We start from the raw sequence: 19,702 nt of genomic DNA on the forward strand, positions 1-19,702 counted from the left end.
CCCTTATAGAAGCCATTTTCTGCCTGTACAGACACACTGATCTTGCAATATGGAGCCGTCGGGCTTATTAAAGTGTAGCCTCTGTTACAGGATATTCAATTTCCTCTTCCATCAGCAGGGACCTCTTTTCCTGATAGAGATTTTCATCTAGTTTCTGTGGAGTGAATGTGAAAGCAATATATTACAGTATTTATATGCATTAGACCAAAGCACATCTCAGACCACAACTTAAAGTGTCATTAACTTATGTTTGATTTTTTACATTATGTGTAATGGTAAGTCTTGCTGCATATATCTTTAATGTACTACTTTCAACATATCATTTATGTTGTATATACATACATAAACTGTGCTTACATTTGGGAATTATAGGCAATATGTTCTGACAGACCCACACAGACTCATTTTGCACAGTTGGGCTGTTGGAAATAATAATAACGTCTAAATGGTGAGAATCTCTTTATAGCCACATGTGCAAACAGTAAATTGCTCACTATCACTGTGTTGTTTCTGGCAATCTGACAAATAGAAGTCCAATATCCACTCTACTTTACAATAGCTGTTATTTAGTCTCCACCAAAATAAGAATAAAGTCTTTACGTCGTAGATGCTTAATTATATTCACCAGCTTGTCACTTTCTGTCAGCTGTTTGGTGTTGGGCAGGTTGTTGGTTTATCAGTTGTTGTTTTTTTTAAATCTGGAAATGGCGATGTGATAGGTATTTTTCAAAATGAACAAACAATAAATTGATTTGTCAGGAAAATAATTAAAATTTGCTGATAAAATTAGTCATTTGTTGCAGCCCTGATGTCAAGAATATGACTTTGGAGTGAGTCTCTCCATCACTCTCCAGCTGGCTCAATTAAAAATGATTTTAGTTTAACTTCTTCAGCATGTTTTATACAGTGTTTGGCAGTGGCAGTAATAGACTGTGGTTTTTACTACTTGGGCTGACAAAACTTAGAGCTCTTATTTAGCAACGCACAATTTATAACAACCCTCTCTTGCGGGTTATGTGTTCCTCATTGTTTGTAGGCATCTCTATCGGACACATGAAGGCGCCATTTCCATGCTCTTGAGAGTCTTTTTGCTTTTATGAAGATGAGTGGAAAAAAAACTATGACAAGTTGTTAATGGCTGCTGTTGTAAAGCTTGCAGTTAATATGCCACAGTATCCTCGCCTCAGCTCCACATTCAGCCGGATTTTGGGTTGTTATTTTTACGAGAAGCCTGTCAGGGCGCAAAGATTGCAGACAGTTTTAGTGAAAGTCAAATATTAAATCTGACAGATTTTAACTGCCGTTGTAATGTGCTTGCCTGCAGACAGAATTGAACACAAGTACTGTCTGTATTAATGCCAGCAAAAGCCAACACGGGACTCTCTGCTGCCCTGTGCATGAGCTTCGCATCCTTGCATTTCCATTACGCACAGGAGAGCGCTCACATGCCTTTTGGACCAGCTCTCCTGGCAGAAGGGCCTTGGTCCCTCATGAAGACCACACTGGGGACGGCAGCGACATACGAGCTCCTGGCATCTTTATCCCCTTGGAAATGAACTTCTTCAATTCCTCTGCGTAATGTCTTTTACAATTTCAATTATCATGGTTTGGTTCGCGTCCTCCTGCTGCTCCGCAGGCGGAGGAGTGTGGTTTCGACCCTCAAGAAGTTCAAGACTCCCTCCTGTGAAGTCCCCGAGAATATTTGGTTTGTAATTATTTGTTTTTTTTTCCAACTGAACAACGGTGTATGTCCACCATGGCCGCTGCAACCTGAGGGGAGATGGATTTAGAGGTGAAGGATGTGAACGGCTCGCACCGGAATGAGAGCGACGGCGGACTGAGCGCTTCTTCTGCTGGAGTGTCCACTGCGCTGGCCAGCGTGCTGATCTTCACCATCGTGGTAGACATCCTGGGCAATGTCCTCGTCATCCTGTCCGTATACAGGAACAAAAAGCTCAGGAATGCAGGTGAGGAATAAAAGAAATGAGTTGAAAATAGGCTCAAAAAGGGGTTGCGTTTCTTGTTTGAGATGGGGAGAGGTAGCTTCAAAGTGAGGGAAAATAAGTCACTCAAAAAATAGAGCTGAGGTTATTTTTTATTTACAATTTGAGGATAATATATATCAGCATCATCTGCCCCACAAATGAGAAGCCAAAATGATTTTTTTGAGTTAATTTTCATAGACCAATAGTATGTGGGATGCACCCTGCGCTCCTCTCTTCATTCATAACTAAAAATTATGTAATTCAACCACCCTGTGACCTCTGTCTGTGACAATCAGGCTACTATCTAAAGTGAGGGTGATGGAGTTTCCACAGCCTTGCCTGTCTGCCGTCATATCTCTTCATAAATAATAACAACCTCTTCCCTCCATCTGCCTTTATCCTTGGTTCTCCATCCCAGATTAACCACATCTCTCCCTATATCAGAACCTGTAGTGTCCCATGACCTGCGAAGATGAGACTCTGTTGTATAGCTTCTGTGTCCTTTTGTGTAGCTTTTATGTTGAACACAACCTCATATTTTGTTGTGTTACATTTGAAGTGTCCTGACAGCAGTGTGAAGGTGAAGATGATATTTATTATGATCACTTTAACACCATTTTTCTGCCTTGGCAAATATGCCATCATCATTCAATTGCCCCCTTTATGGCCTGAAGTTGTCTCAAATTGCCACTAAGTCATTTCCAGTGCCTCTTTTGGAAATTAGTCTGTAAATTGTCTCCTAAAGTCGTTTTTCATGAAATAAGGGACTGTACAAAAATTATTAGTAGGGGAAGGGGGGTTAGAAAAGTGAGATAATATTGTAATTTTTATTTTGGCGAAAGGAAGGCTTGTCTGGCTTTTTTGGGAGGGGGTGAGGGGGGGGGAGCATTCAAATCTTTTTTTTTCTTACCCAAGATTTTAATTCTATTTCAGTCTTCACGTGCAAGATAGTTACACAAACAAAAAGATAGCTTTCATGTGTGCCGCAATATGCAGAGGACAACAGTCCTCCAGGGTTTTATTAATTATTCCCATCACAATCAACTAATCAGATAGTAGCTAATATGAAGTACCTACCTGGCCCATTATGTCACTTGAGAAACACAGAATACACTTGGATCTTTTTTTAGTTAATAATGATTGAATGTATCCTTCCAGTGAGTCCTTTTTTTTTTTTACATTTCTTTTTTAATTTCTAATGTGCATATGTGTGAAAATTGTGTGTTGAGATATTAGAGAAGAGGTTGTCAAGTAGAAGGTCCAAAGAAAATATTATCAATGCTGGGGAGAGCTTTTTAAAATAGTAAAACATAAGGTTCCCTCCTTCCCACCCTGGTAATTTTTATAAGGTCCCTAAACAAATGCAATTATCAGTCATATCTTGTGTTGCAAATGATGATGGTGTCCATTTCCTTCTATAAAAAACAGATAACATCTGTATTTTCAGATCCTTTGTTGTCTGGCATAGAAAAACTGGAGCAGTGACAAGATAAATCGAAGAACAAGTCACAGGATGGTCTCAGAAATAAACATACATTGAAGCCCTATGGAGTAGGGTTATAACATAAGAGGCGGCGGGGAAATCATAACAACATATTTCATTTTTAATTACATGCTACAATCACATGATTCGATACTACACAAAGTACATATGAGAACACTGAGATGTGTTGTGAGAAATGTCTCCCAGAGGCGTAAAACAGAGCTAGTTCCAAATATTGTATATTTGATCTTGCCTTCAGATTATGCACCACAAACCATGGCTGTTATACCCAGCAGCTGTATGGTTAAAAGTCAAGGCAGGAAAGCCTTCTGTTGAGTCAAAAGACTAAACCTGGTGATCACAATATGATGCTAAAGAGAACATGCGAATCAGGCAGCGAGATTAGGTCAGAGAGTGTTTGGAATAATGAGCTTTTAATTACAATTTCAAATACATTACATAATGCATGTGTTCCCGTGTGCACCAGCCAAAAGCAGTTTGGCAAGAAGTTTAGGAGCCCGAAGAATAATTGAATTCTCCGTTTTGCAAAAATGACACAGTTGACTGGTCTCAAACAAAAGGGCAGGGGTAAATGTCCTGTTCAAAAGTCTTCTCCACGCTGGCGGACTATGGACACTGCACTGATTGCAGAACTCATGTCACTGTTCTCCTTCTCTAATTGGACTGACTGACAGGCCCGGTCACACGAGAGATCTCACCAGTGTTGTGGAGTTGTCAGCATGTTGTGACTCAAAACCTGAAACTCCAACAGAAGCTTAGAGCCTCTATCTCATGCTATCCATTTTTTTTTTAAAGAATGTCCTTTGGTGACTGAAATTGTTGCTGCTGTTAGCCTATCAACAATCTCTTCTCTGTTCTTAACAAGCTATTTATAGGTTTGGCTCATTTTGTATGAATGATTAATTGTACAGAGTTTCTGAAAAGGAGACCATAGACACAGCTGAGGAAATATCACCGAACACAGAACAGTTGTAGAAGCTCTGTTTGCCATACAAATCAGTTTTTGGGATGGATGGCTGTTTTGTGAAGAGGTGATCGGTGCAGTGTAATACAACAACATCCTCTGGGCCTTCAAACTGACTTGTGAATAATACACTGGGGTATAATTTATGATTTACCGTGAGTAAAGACCACATCCAGACATATATTTTGGAAGAATCCAGTATAAGAGGCAGACTGCTGAAAACATCCCATTTCCTCTCTCCATTACACCCTATTCAGGCTGCTGGTTTGCTTCCTCACAGACAGCAGCAGGACCTTTCCGCTCTGCTTCACTTCAACACACTTGCTTTGCACGCTGCCTCAATATATCCCTCTGCTTCATACCACTTAACCCACCACTAAATAAAACACTTGCATGTGCACAATTTCCTTTTTTCACCTCTGGTTGGTAGATGCAGGTATATCTTCTGAGGGACAGTGCCCCAATATCTTCTCATATTTGGGGAGAATCGGTACCTTATGTTCCATTTTCACAAGTCTGCAGGTTCTCTCAAGTGTGCAAATGTAATAGGATCCCTCCACTGAATCTTCAAAGGGTTGAGCATGGCACTATAGGACTGCCAATGGGGTGTTAATACTAGAGTGTCCCACTGGGGTTAACCATACTAAAAATACACTCACAAAATGCACTCATGAGAGAGGGACAGAGAAAGAAAAGGATGAAGAGGAGCAGATGGAAAGAAAAACGAGCCTGTATATGTGTGTGCCCGTGTGTGTGTGTGTGTGTGTGTGTGTGTATGTGTGCGTGCGGATTTGTGTGCAGCTTGCACCTTGATGTCAGGAGTTGTGGGTCATGGGGTGTGTTAGGTTGGGGATGGACTTCAATTTAGTTAAATTATGCATCGCATCCTCCCTGTCAATCATGAATAAAACTTAAAAACTATCCAGAGGGGGGTTAATTGAGTCAGTGGACTTAGTGAGTCAAACCAGAAGCCAATTTAAATTGACAGCGCAGATCCACAGGGACTATCACTTAGAACACTACATTAAACATGTCTTCTTTTCCCGACAACAAAGTAGTAGAGGACATTTATTTTCTGTAAGCATGGAGGTAGGACATTATCAGATTAGGATTATCTGACTAAACCGCACCCAGATAAGGTAAATGCAGTCTCTCTCAAAATGTTTGCGTCACATCCAATTTTCCCTTCCATCTCAGGAAGCTGTTTTGATAAAATATGCATAATTCATATTCATATCATCATTATGTTCACCGGGATTATGCCTAACAAGCTGTTGGACCAGACGCTGCTTGTGTTCTGATGGTCTGATTTCTCTCAGGGCCAGTGAGCCTTATTTTCTCAGACATAGGGGGTCTGATTGGTAAATGGCCTTTGATGATGACGATGATGTTTTTGGCCGGGCTCATAGCAGGCTATATCACCAAAGGCAGCTTGTGTCAGTTTAATGCTAAACTTCTTAGAAAAAAATCTCTGGCCCCTTGAACATGAGTTCATGAAGTAGTCACTACTAATTCATCAGTGCTAACGCCCTTGCCGAAAGGTTATTCTTGCTTATTTATGATAACATGACTGACTAAGTCCAGTGTAATCTAATTTGGGATATGCTCTTGTAGTAATAAGCCATGCGCTGACATTCAGCCGGATTCAAGCAACGCCAGCACTCCTACATATTTTTATGAATTCATCTTTCCTTCAAAGGTGTATAAATATAGCTGGGTGAATCAAAGCGTAGTGTATCACGTTTCCAGTATGAGCCGTGAGAGTGATGGGATGCAGGCGGTGGGTTTGACACAGGAACATAAGCCCTTGAGATTCACATGTGCACACAGCCATGCAAGTTGTCAGATTGAAAATTGATTTGGCCGGCAGGCTTTTGTTTTGTCTCTTGGTTTGTTTATCTCTTGCACTGACTTCATCATGTACCTATTCTTGCTTCAGCATAACTCCCTTTTTATCTCCTACATTGTTCTTTTTACTATTCAGAACTACTCAGCTGGAATGAAGCAATGTGCCATAAATATGCCAACATTGTATATAGAGCCTATTTTAATCCATATGCAGGTTCGCACACTGGAAGGGAGGGGGTGAGTGCCATTTCTGTCTAAAATAGTTTTGAATATGCGGGAGCCTGGTGTGTACTCGATGATTCTGGTGACAGATATCTTTGTTTCACTCATGCAGCGCTAAATAGTTCTCTGCTTTGATTTACATTTCATTTACCAAAAAATATTATATGTGGCAGAAAAAGCGAGAGAGGGATGCATTGGGGCAGCTCGTGGGGTGGTCGCTCACATCTATCGGAAGACTTTAAAGGAAGAATTGTTTGAGTTGTTGGAAGAGTTAACTTGGTTGACAGTTTTGTGAGAGTGTACTGTAAGATCAGATAATTACAGAGACTATGGTGTCAGACAGGTTAAAGGCTGCAAGACAGGTGGTCTGTAACCAATCAGTATTCAGGTCGAGCTCTATTCAACTCACATACGTTGATAATAATAGTTCCAACAGATTTTTGCGGGCTTTTTTTAACACTAATACAATAATCATTTGAGTGCTGTTAGTTTGGGCGTGTTAAGCATCAGGCCTGGCCAAGTTGGTTAATTAAACAAAGAGATGTAACAGTTCATCCAGTGTTTTAATAATGGATGCCAACAAAACAAAGACAGTCATCTGGCTGCTTCACAGCAATCCTCTCAACTGTGTTTTAGCACTTACCTCATCCTCTTGACGATAAGGGGGAGAGAGGGTTCAGCCAGAGAGAGCTAAGGCTGTACGTAACATGCCCTGTCCAGCCAGCGTGCATGAGAAAACTGAGCTGCATGATGTCAGCGAGGAATCAAACCTCTGCACAATGACAAATGCACACAGCGAGTTGCGTGAGCATCACAAATACAATCTGACAGATTTGCCCACTGAGCTGACTCGAGGATGAGGAAAAAATGCTTTTATTTTTATCTCAGCTGGCTTGAGAGATGGCTTGTGCTGTTTCACTAACTTGAAAACTCAGTGTCTCTAAATACCTGTACCCATTGTCTTCCAAAAAAAAAAAAATCCAAAAGAAACCATGCTGCACATTTTTTAAGTAACATGAGCTAGGAAGGTAGAAACAAAATGACACGTGATGTTATTTTCATTCCCACATTTGAGAGTAAATTAAAATTAGACTGGTTGCTTGACAACATACTGTAGCTGTGTTGTCCCTGGGGTGCGGGGATCATAACAGGCTTTGAACGGCGACGATTGACGGCCAACATGTGTTTTAAATCTACTCTCATCATATCTGCCAATCAACGCTGTTGTTTCAGCTGTTGTCTGATTGAGCGAGAGCTTTGTGCCTTCACATTTAGACTTCAGGAGGTATTTAGTTATATGTAGGGGTATAACTGCCTTGTAGGGGTATAATTACTTGCTTTCCTTGAATGACTGAGCAACAGCCCTCCCCCAATACAACTGGTCTCGTTATCTACGTATGTAAGTATGTTTTTGCCTTTCCTGACATGCCATGTCATTAATGTTAACACTGTCAAGTATGGCAAGGTGGGCTCCAGAACCTCTTTCTTACACAGCCTGTTAACTCAAACTAACTTCAGTACAAACCCTCCCCCTTCCCATATTTAGCAGGATAAGTGAGATGCCCCTACTCCCAAGTAAGTCCATAACCAACAATATGAACCAGTATACTGAGCAACAATTACTTATTTATTCACTCCTATCAAATGAACTTTCATTACTCTCTTTTCTTAGTTTCAATTTAAGGTCACTTGTAATAAACTTATCAAGTTCACAAATAAAGAAAGAAATGACAGAAATGTAATTCACTCTTTTCTTATGCCACAATTTTTATTAAAAAAACTGGTGAATGTTCACCAGTTCACATAGAAAACCAAATATTCCACTTATATTCCTGTATAAAATACAGTGTCTCAACTTAAACCTTTGTCTCATTCCATAAAGTGTCTATGTTTCTGAATTTCTGAGTATTGTCCCATGCACAGTAGCAGATAATCATCCACTAAATAACAGGTTGGACTGAATCACCTCAGCAGTCATACATTCAGCATTCCGTTCAAGAAGACATAAAATCAACATACCTCGGTCCTTGGTATAATAGTAGAAACAAGAACAAATTACCAGTCTGCTGAGACGAACGGATATGGATGAGATGAGTCACTGGGAGAGTGTAGTCTGGATGGCAGGGAATTCCTTGGTTAAATTTTCCTGAGAATCCCCCACGATGTGCTGTCTGCTTGCACAACCACCATCAAACGCCTGCTTGAAGGAAAGACCTCAAAGTAGAAGTCTCAAACTCAGTTCAACCCCAGACACATCCAATGTCTGCCCCGTCTGTCCGCAGACACAACTTTCCCAGATCTTTTCACTGGCGCCTCTCCGACTGCGACCCCACATGCAACATAGGTGCACCACAACTGTCTAATGACTGATAACGTACATCGGTTTGAAACACATATTTCTTCTTCTTCAACAGGTTCTGGCTCTGTTTCCACATACGAATGCCCAATGCTAAAGCAATTATTTTATCACTTATATTCACCAGTAAAGCGCAACACAGTCTGCAAATCTCCAGCTTAACCTCCCATTTTGACGTCCGGCCCCTTTTCCAAAGGTAGGAATACTTGTATACCTTACATTCCCCCCTGCTAAACCTTGCCATACCAGCAACATCTCCAGAGGACTCATTTCTGAAACACAGGAAAACAGCACACATGTCACATGTGTCAGTCAAACTTGTCAGTTTAACGCATGCACACTCATGTTACAACTTGAATATCCAAGTCTTATTTTGTTTTATTTGGATACATCCTCAAGATACTCTATCCAAAAACATAATCATTTCTGTACCTCGCAGAACCCTATTCTCTCTTTGAGGACGCCTAGGTTGAGATGTGTTTTCACTCTCTGTGTCTGATGCATCAGTAACTTCTCTTCTTCAAACTGACAACTGCCAGTGCATCAGCTCCGAAAATCCACAACACCCTCTAACTCTTCTTCTACTGTGGGTTCCATCTCATCAACTACCTCTTGGGTGTCATCATTGTTTTCTGAACCTAGCTTATCTGCTTCCCCATGCTCTGCCCTTATGTCTGTATTGGGTACAAGTGTCATGGCTGGAGTGCAGATAATGCTTGTGCAGTCATTATCAGTTTCTAACTGTGCTGCAGGCCTGAGTCTACCTGTCTGCTGTCTTGTGGGTGACTGGAAAGTGCAGTGCCCCAACTGTTACTTTGTTTGGACCTACCTTCTCTGGTCTAATAGTACCTTCACCTAATCATTCAAGTTGTCTGCCTCAGTTTCATTTAGATCCTTTTCGCCGAGGAGATCCATGGGCAGTCTTGTATCTCTGCTGACCATCAGATAGAAAGGCGAGTAGACCATGAAGGAGTGCATGTGACTATTGCAGGCCATTATTAGCAGGTACAATTTCCAGTCTCTTTTCTTCTCAGGCAGTAATGCCTTCAACATGTCATACATTGTTCTGTTGTATCTCTTGCACTGAGAGTTGCGTTCAGGGTGATAACGGCTTGTGCGGCTCTTTGCTATGCCATAGACTTCACAGAGTTATCACCCCGGCTTCAAACTTCGTCTTTGGTCTGAATACAAACGAGTAGGTCACCCATAGTAAACAAACCAGTGTTTCAAGAGGGCATTTTCTATTGTGCTGGCCATCTTGTTTTTGGCTGGAACAGCAACTGTAAACCTGGTGAACATATCGGTGAGGACCAGCATGTTCTCATAGCCTCCAGCTGACCTCTCCAGTCCATTGCAAGGACTTCCGATAGCGCAGTAACATTACTGCATGTCAGTGAGTTAATTTCAATTAAATGTTTTGCCAGTGTCTGCTTCTTCAGGTTCTTCATTCTGGTGGATCCTTGAGAGGACATCTGCATTAATATTTTGTCATCCTGGCTTGTAGCAAACCTCAAAGTTGTAATCTGCCAGCTGCACTACCCACCGCTGCTTAACAGAGGTTAGCTGTCTCCATGTAGCGTAGTGGATTGTGGGTTGATGACTGTAAACTTGGAGAACATTAGGTATTCTCTAAATGTTTCTGTAGCAGCCCATTTAAATGCAAGGAGTTCCAGCTTAAACATGCTATAGTTTTTTATCATTCTTTTCCAACTCTCTGAAGCCCTGACTTGCATAGGCTATTACATGTTCAGCTTCTCCCTGTTTTGGGATATTCGAGAACTGGTGGAGACATCAAGCAGCACTCCAGTCCAGTGCAGCTTGGCATTCCTCAGTCCAAGTGAAGGGTTCAGAGGTTCTCCCTTTATTCCCTTTCCCAATCAACACATGCAGTGGTTTTGCCAGGTGAGCGAATCCTTGCACGAATCAACTGTAGTAGCTCATAAACCCAAGTACCTGTCTCACATCTTTCAAATTCTTGGTTGTAGGCCAGGTGCACAACACCCCTGCCTTGTCTTCATCCACTTGAATGCCTTCAGCAGAGATCACATGACCCAAGAATTTCACCTCTGACCATAGAAGGGAACATTTACTGGGTTTTAACTTCAAACCTTGCTGCCTCAACCAGTTGAAAACCAGATCCAGTCTCTCACAGTGGCTGTCAAAGTCTTGGGAAAACACTATGATGTTGTCAAGATAGACAGGAAGGATGATGAAGGTCAAGTTGCCAAGTGCTACCCCCATGAGGTGTTGAAAAGTGGCCGGAGCATTACATGGGCCAAATGGCATCTGGGTCCACTCAAACAGTCCGAATGGCATCGTGATGGCAGTCTTCTCTCTGTCCACAGTCTCCTGAAAGTAGTCTGCAGTTAAATCCAATATCATAAAGAACTGTGCTTTGCCTAAAGCATCCAATGACTCCTCCACTCCTGGCAGTGGGTAGGCATCTTTGCATGTCGCCTGATTCAACCCCCTATAGCACAGCAGAAATGCACAGTGTCATCTTTCTTGATGACTATCGCTGCAGGTGATGCCCATGGGCTACAGCTCTCTCTGAGAATCCCCCGACTAACAAGATCTTGGACATGCCTTTTGAACTCTTGGAAAACTTGCGGTGGGCCTCTGAGATGTCTCTGTTTGATTAGGGCTGCATCCTCAGCAGGAATATTATGTGACACTGTTGTTGTATAGCCATAGGCATGTCCATCCCTTGAAAACACATCCTGTGTCTTGCTAGTAGTTCACTAAGCTGTTGACATTTTGGTGGCATGACTGTGTCTGTGCTCACTTGGACAGGGACAGACAACGATTCTATCTTACAGAATATGGCCTAGCTTTCATTTGACTTTAGCCCTTTTACATGCAACACCCCTTCATTTTCTTCAATCTTCATCACTTCTCTTGGAAGCGCTTCCTTCAGTTTGCTTATGGTGGCTACTCAGGACATTGGCATCAACTTTACAGCTTTTTCACTTGTATTCATGTTTCAGACTGGAATTTTGCCACCTGTTGTTTTGTGAGGATGTTGGCCACCAAGACCCCTCTAGGGAGGCTTGCATTAAGAGTAGTTTTTACTAGCACTTGGCATTTTACTTTAGCTGACACTCTGCTTCAGCCTTCAACCACTATTTCACTAAATGGAGGGATAGTGACCGCCTGCCTGCCAGCCAGCTTGACAAAGTCAATCTTGCCATCAGGATTTATGCGCTCGGCTTCTTTCTTTAGTCTGGCCAACACCCAACGGACACCTGCTTCTCCTTCTAATAGATTGTATTTGTCCATCCTTTTTTAGCTCTCCTTCAGTCATGTAGTGTGCCTCAAGCTCCTCGATTACATTCATTCCTATAATACCTGGGAACCCATTCATCCTTTTTCTGTCTGGGTGGGTGTCAGTAATCATTAAAATGCACTTCTCACCAACTGTCTTTCCCATAAACTCTATCGCTGCTTCTATACACCCTAACAGTGAGATATCCAGTCCATTCACTGCAGTGAGTTCAATCCAGTTCGCAGACATCATCTCTTTTTCTCCAAAGTGTTCCCTGAAATGAGACTCGGTGATAGTAGTCACCATTGAACTTGTATCCCAGAGGTATGTGGTTTTCACACCGGCCGTTGCTAATTCAATGGACCAGCAGCACCCAAAGCATTTCTCCGGAGAGCTTCATCCACTTCCTCCCTAACAGACTCCACTGCTTGACTCCCAATCATGGGTGAGCCATGGCTGTCCGGCCATTTCTCCATAGAACTGTTACCTTCTGACTCAGCTGCTCCTGGGGCATACAAGGGTGACACAGTTGTGGCTCTTACATTTACTTTCTGTGAGTTGTGCCGGGTGGTGTGTCCCGGTTCCCCAGAGTTGAAGCAACAATACCTCCCTCTGTCATCTTTCAGAGGTGTCCTCTTTGGGGACTGGTTTTGTTGCCCTTTGACCTTTTCCTTGTTGTAAAGTGCTTGGTATAGTTCTTCATGATGAGCAGCTATCTTCTTTATCTCCTCATGAGGCATTTCGATTGTTAATGTGGACTCTGAATCCTCCACTGCTGCAGCAGCATTTACTACACCTCAAGCACCGACACCATCAGAATTAGGGTTCTCTATGCTGGATTTGACTCAGTTTTCCTTGAAGGTCATATGCATAAGAGTGTGTAGTCTCTCCTGGCATCTGCTTTCTTTCATAAAACTCCTTAAGCCTTGTACCCATGGGGACCTTATCACCATAGGTCTGTAGGAGGACATTGAATATTTCACTAACAGAGTGTTCTTTCCCTTCCCAGCATGAATTTCAACGTTGCTTTAGCTTCATCTTTCAAATACTGTTTGACCAGTTCAATGCAGTCCTCTTCGGATGCTTTCATGACTTGGAAAGCAGACTTCATTGATGCATCCCTTTCTTCAACACTTTGATCACTGGACTTGATTTGGCCTCCTCTGAAATCTGGGAGCTTACGATCTCTCTCAGTGTAAATGATAGGTGGATCCTTTAAGGCAGCAGCTTGTTGGTCAGTAATAGCTTTTGCCAGTGTGAGGGCTTTTCTTTGTTGAGATCTGGCCTGTTGCATGGCATCTGCCTATTCTGTGAGCCTCCTCTGTAGCTCAGCAAAATCTTTTTTTAGGTCTTCCACTTCTGACATCTTTAGGCTGGTTAACCTGGGACTGATGTATACTGTAACTGAGGTTAACTAAATAAGATCCTGTTCATGATGCCAATTACAGGTATGTAGCAGGGAAATGAAGCCACCGCCTTGTAGGGGTATAACTACTTACCTTGAATGATTGAGCAACGAAAAGATCCAAGTCCCCGCCCTCAATACAACTGGTCTCGTTACCTACGTATGTAAATATGTTTTTACCTATCCTGACGTGTTATTATCTTGTTGTTATGTTAATACTATCATGTATGACAAGGTGGGCTTAAGAACCTCTTTCTGACACAGCAGCTACCTGGAGTGTAGTGTGCACTAGCCTGTTAACTCAAACTAACTTCAGCACAAACCCTCCCCCCTCTCATATCTAGCAGGATAAGTGCCCCTAAGATGCCCCGATTCCAAAATAAGTCCTTAATCAAAAACATGAACCAGTATACTGAGCAACAGTGACTTATTTATTCACTCTAATCAAATGAACTTTCATTACTCTCTTTTTTTAGTTTCAGTTTAAGGTCACTTGTAATAAACTTATCAAGTTCACAAATAAAGAAAGAAATGTAATTCACTCTTTTCTTACACCACAATTTTTACAACAAAACCGGTGAATGTTCAACATTTCATATAGAAAACCAAATATTCCACTTATATTCCTGTATAAAATACAGTGTCTAAACTTAAACCTTTGACTCAGTCCATAAAGTGTCCATGTTTCTGAATTTCTGAGTATTGTCCCATGCACAGTACCAGATAATCATCCACTAAATAACAGGTTGGACTGAATCACCTTAACAGTCACACATTCACCATTCAGTTCAAGAAGACATAACATCAACATACCTTGATCCTTGGTATAATAGTAGAAACAAGAACACGAAAGCCGGGAAAACTGTATATAATGCCAACAAACACTGGGTTTATTTTCACTACTTCTTCACTCTTAAAATGTGTAGTGCTCACACAGAATACGCTCTCCATTGCACAATGTTGACTCAAAACTTGTGGGAAGCTAGGGCTGCTTTTGCAAAACACCAGTTAGATTGAATTCTGGCTCCACTGCATGTTCTTGTTATCTGACACAACGGTACAATTTGATTTATTGTTTTATCCCCCACCTAGAACAGCTGCACTGTAACAATATCAGACGTCATTTTCTATGATTCATGTCTTCTGAGTAGATCCAGTGTCACACTACCAGCAGCTTAGACCTCAGGAGGACAGGAACTCGTTTGGATGTAATCGGACAATAAATCACCCATGTCCCATTTTTTATGTACTTTAACTGAGTGTTCAAATGATTTTTCCCCATGGGCAGACGGAAGTTTAAAACAAAAACAGCCCAGTTTGAGAATTTTATTGGGATGGACTTGCCAAATAAAATTCTGTCCTCACAATTATGCAGTATACAGTCATTTGACGATGTACTATAGATTTGTGTGCTGTATGTTGGGAAATGACAAATGCTGATATTTTCTAAATAATACTAAGAGTCTTCAGCCATGCTAGAAGACTGACTGACCAACATTGCCATCTCTAGAGCTATGCCACTAGCGTGGCTAAAAATGTTGTTAGTTTTGTCAGTGAGACGGTGAGTTACACTGAGAAGAAAAGAGACTGTGACACTGAGGGACCTGTGCCAATAAAGCATTTGCCTGGATCCAGATCTGTGCAGTCAAGAGTACATGGTAAAAGCCCATCAAAATGAGCCTCAGAGGGCACAATGGAGCTGCTCTTTTATGACAGGAAGTCGTACTTCCACTGACCCAGTTTATTTTAAGGAATTTAACCTGAAGCATTAAGTTGTGCTGTATGCTTTAATTATAGATGAGTTTAGGTCATGTTTTGTCTGTTGTTTGAACCTCTTCTCTTTCTCCAGGCAACATCTTCGTGGTGAGTTTATCAGTTGCAGACCTGGTGGTGGCACTGTACCCCTACCCTCTGGTCCTCACAGCCATCTTCCACAATGACTGGACTATGGGTGACCTACACTGCCAGGCCAGCGGCTTCATCATGGGCCTCAGCGTCATTGGCTCCATCTTCAACATCACAGCCATTGCCATCAACCGTTACTGCTACATCTGTCACAGCCTCCACTACGACCGTCTGTATAGCCTAAGGAACACCTGCTGCTACCTGGGCCTCACCTGGCTGCTTACTGCCATTGCCACAATGCCCAACTTCTTTGTAGGCTCTCTGCAGTACGATCCTCGCATCTACTCCTGCACCTTTGCCCAGACAGTCAGCTCATACTACACGATCTCGGTGGTCATCATTCACTTTCTGATCCCACTACTCGTAGTGTCTTACTGCTACATGAGGATATGGGTGCTGGTGATTCAGGTGAAACACCGGGTTAAACCGGAGCAAAGAACCAAACTGAAACCGAGTGACGTGAGGAATTTCCTGACTATGTTTATGGTGTTTGTGTTGTTTGCTGTGTGCTGGGCTCCATTGAACCTCATAGGTCTAGCAGTGGCTATAAACCCTGTGAAAGTTGCACCCAACATACCTGAGTGGCTCTTTGTCACAAGCTACTTCATGGCGTACTTCAACAGCTGCCTCAACGCCATCATATATGGACTACTAAACCAAAACTTTCGTAAAGAATACAAGACGATTCTCCTCTCTCTGTGTGTCCCACGTATGCTCCTCATGGAGACCTCCAGGTGTGCCACAGAGGGCCTGAAGAGCAAGCCTTCACCGGCTGCTACAAACAATAATGTAGCAGAGATAAATGTATAAACTGGGAAACTGGGAAACTCAGATGAAGTTTCTCTGGAGCCTCATTGTGGATGTGTGCCATGATTCACCCAGTGTCTTTACACAAGATGTGTATCATTTTCCAGTTGTAAAGATAAAATCATGTCTGGAGAGGACACTTCTGCCATCATATTTCAGCCATGTCAGATGCTGTTCCCTCATGCTGCAACTACAAATTGTGTCACTGGTACATTGTGCTGTTTGGTGACAGCCTCCCTGCACTGCATTCAAAGACAGACCAACTAAATGGTTCACAAGCAAGAAAAAAATCCAGATTACCAGTTAGTATTCACCAAAAACATCATGAAAGGTAATGATCTGTGATAATTACTCTCCTAAAATCAATCAATACGTACTGTAAAGACTGTTATTTGGGAGACTTCACTTTTTAAGCCACATCCCAGCATGTCTATATCACATGCACGAGAATGACTCACTGCATATTTGCACCGATTGATTATGATTACATCAACAGCATAGTGAAAAAAATAAATAAATGTGTTTTCTATTCCCACTGTGTCTTTGCACTCTTAAATGCAGCTTTAATAATGGAAAAGCCAAAAGGTTAGTTGTTCTCTTTCAATGCAACCCTTAATCTAATTTTAGATCCAAACTGAAGTCATTTTAAGACTCAGTTACCAAGGATTTAAGATTATTACTTTGATTTTAGTGACTGAGACTATTAAAACTGGGGTAGGTGCCAATCTGGAAACATATATTAACTGCTGTATAAGCTGTGGAGAAGCTTGCATCCCATATTTCATTCTCAGTGTATATGAATATCTCCTTCTTACTGGGAATGTAGGCTGTATTAACTGATACTGTTTTACCCTTCGGCTTGTCGAAGGGTGTGTTTTTGTGAGGGCAATGATAACCTCACAAAAACAATGATGCCCTCACAAAAACACACTGGGGAGATTGTGGAAGCTTTTGCTCCAGTTTTAATCCAAGAAATATCAAGTATCAAATATCAGAACGGGCTTTGTGTGTTCATCGAAAAAGGTGTGCCTTGTTGTTTATAGAATTGAATTCTCTCATCGTTTTCAGTCAATTCCTCCGGTAAACAAAACTGTCTTTTCACCATTTTAACTATTGCATTATCAAGTTACCAGGCAAAAAAGTTCAAAGCCCCAAGGGCCCCCTTTCAGACCTTGAATGATTTAGGAATTGGAGAAATTACGAAAAAGGGGAGGAACAGACGATAAACAAAGCTAGCTTTCTTGTTTATTAAATGCCTGAGGGACACGATAGGCATCAGGAGCCAGAGATGTAATTTCGTGATACTGCAAGTGTGCCTGAGCACATGTCACCCTAGCCGAGATGAGCTCTGACAGCCTCCCAGCATAACTTCCACCCAGCAAACAAACTATGAGCGGTTCACCTCACAGGGAGATGTCAATGTGACACATTCTTGATATGATGCACTGTTACTGGAGTACTGAAGAGATTACACATTTCCAATGTCTAATTCAATGATGTATACATATTCTTAGCATATTTTACATTTACTAGCAGATCCATTTTCTGAATTTTGTATTCCGCTGTGCTTTGCTGCAGCTAAGCTACCCTGCTGGATGTCTGACTAAATTTAAACCCTCTGTGGATGATTTATAGATGCAGAAATGGGAATCTGAATCCATGATGGATCTTGGATCGGTAAAGGTAGACTCAAGCTGTCTTATAGAGCCAGGTGCTGCCAAGTTGCATAGCAGCAAAATGGCACAAAACTGTTCAATTCTGCCTGCAATCTTACAAGTCAGTGTCTCTGATGTGGAAAAGAAGTAGCCCACATGCCAGTACAAGGTCAGCCACAGATGACTGGCTAGAGGGGCTTGAGGGAAGATGACAGTGTCGGCTCAACCACACCAAAGAGTCACAGACTAATGGCAGGGTCATCCTTCTTTCTTCTTTTCTAACCTTCCACTACTCATTCCCTCCTTTGTGCTCTCTACCTGTATTTATTTATCCCACTCTCTCTTACGGCATCTTGAAGTAATAGTTTTGAGACTATTTTAGACATTTGGGGAAATACGCTTTTTGCTTTCTCGCCAAGAGTTAGATTAGAAGATTGATACCACTCATATCTGTCTGTTAAATACGAAACCACAACCAGCAGACAGTCACCTTAGCTTAACGGGGGAAATATCAAGCCTGGCTCTGTCCAAATGTTGAAGTCCAACTGAAATTAAATGGCCTTTTTTTGGCATACACATCTGCTCTGTAAATCACTTGTCCTGTGTTCTCCTTTGAGAAAAAATCAGAAACCGAAAGGAAAAGAAATTTATATTTCAAATTCTTAGACTTCATGATGGTGCCCCCTAATTTTACATTATTTCGATTAAATACCGTTCCGCCATCCACTTACGTTAGCTGGAGTCTTTATTTCAATACAGCAAATCAAATCTTGCATAAAACAGTAATGTGGCATTTGATCAGAGCAGATAGTCACACTGAACCTGATAGCATCCTGCTACACAATACACAAGCTACAGACTCTGAACAACAACCTGCATTAGCTTTCCTGCTAAAGTCTCCTTCTTATCTAACTTACAAACACAAACACGTCTTGTCTTGCACCTTAGCTTGTTGAACGAGCCACCAAACCAAACATTCATGGGGGGGAATTGCACCACTAACACTTAGTTAGCATGCTAGATAGCTAATTAGCTGCTCAGCTAATGTCAGTCAAACAAGTTTCAACTCACCCCCTCAGCCGGCTGAGGCAAAAGTAAGCATTTTTGATATGTCCCCAAAGATCTTTTTTCTTGATTCAGTACAAAACTATTAAATATACTGCCCTAGTCAAAGGTTTGGACAGTGTGGTGGTATGACTCTTATTTCTGAACAAGAAAGCAAATGTCAAACTATTCTATCTGTAAATAGTCATGCAACTGATAGTGTCCACTCTGACATAAACAAGTTGATATTTGACATGTACAAATAATTCTTTTTTTTAATTAATTCTACCAATGCTAGATAACTCCTGTGATGTGGTGTTGAAGCTTTGTAAAATATTAACTGGCTTTATTATACTAAACCTATTGTTAAAAAAAGGACTCTGACAGGACTCATATTACTCAGTGGATTCATCAAAGATAAAAATCCAGGATTCACTATGAATAGCTGAAATGACAATCCATCTGCACTGTCAGTCATTTTTCCTTTGATTTAAAAGGAAGGGCAGTAGCTTGTGGACATATTTTTCTTCTGGTCATGTACAAGGACAGCATGATGTGTCCACATAGACGTATGTGGTTCTGTCTGTCTGTGACTTATATTCTCTTTCTGATAAGTGTTTCACAATCTCTCTGGTCTCTCTCTGACATCATCTCCATTTGCCTTCACTTTGCTGCTACCAAGTAGGCTTTTTACAGCCAAGACACATCATAAATCTCCATGTACTGTCATATTTGAATGTCA

At 41.6% G+C, this 19,702-nt stretch overlaps 1 protein-coding gene across 1 annotated transcript; it reads left to right on the forward strand.

Moving 5' to 3' along the window:
* The first annotated feature begins 1,440 nt into the window (after positions 1-1,440).
* Positions 1,441-17,157, forward strand: mtnr1c (melatonin receptor 1C). The gene is made up of 2 exons (XM_067598925.1): positions 1,441-1,967; positions 15,399-17,157. Exons 1-2 carry the CDS (start codon positions 1,781-1,783, stop codon positions 16,262-16,264), a joined length of 1,053 nt encoding a protein of 350 aa, XP_067455026.1. The 5' UTR covers positions 1,441-1,780; the 3' UTR covers positions 16,265-17,157.
* Positions 17,158-19,702: the final 2,545 nt, after the last annotated feature.

Source organism: Thunnus thynnus, chromosome 9, assembly GCF_963924715.1.
Source record: "Thunnus thynnus chromosome 9, fThuThy2.1, whole genome shotgun sequence".
NCBI classification, from domain to species: Eukaryota; Metazoa; Chordata; class Actinopteri; order Scombriformes; family Scombridae; genus Thunnus; species Thunnus thynnus.

Coding starts and splice junctions, on each gene's coding strand:
- mtnr1c (XM_067598925.1), top strand. CDS start 1,781: ATGGATTTAGAGGTGAAGGATGTGAACGGCTCGCACCGGAATGAGAGC. Junction 1,968..15,398: donor CAAAAAGCTCAGGAATGCAG/GTGAGGAATAAA, acceptor CTCTTTCTCCAG/GCAACATCTTCGTGGTGAGT.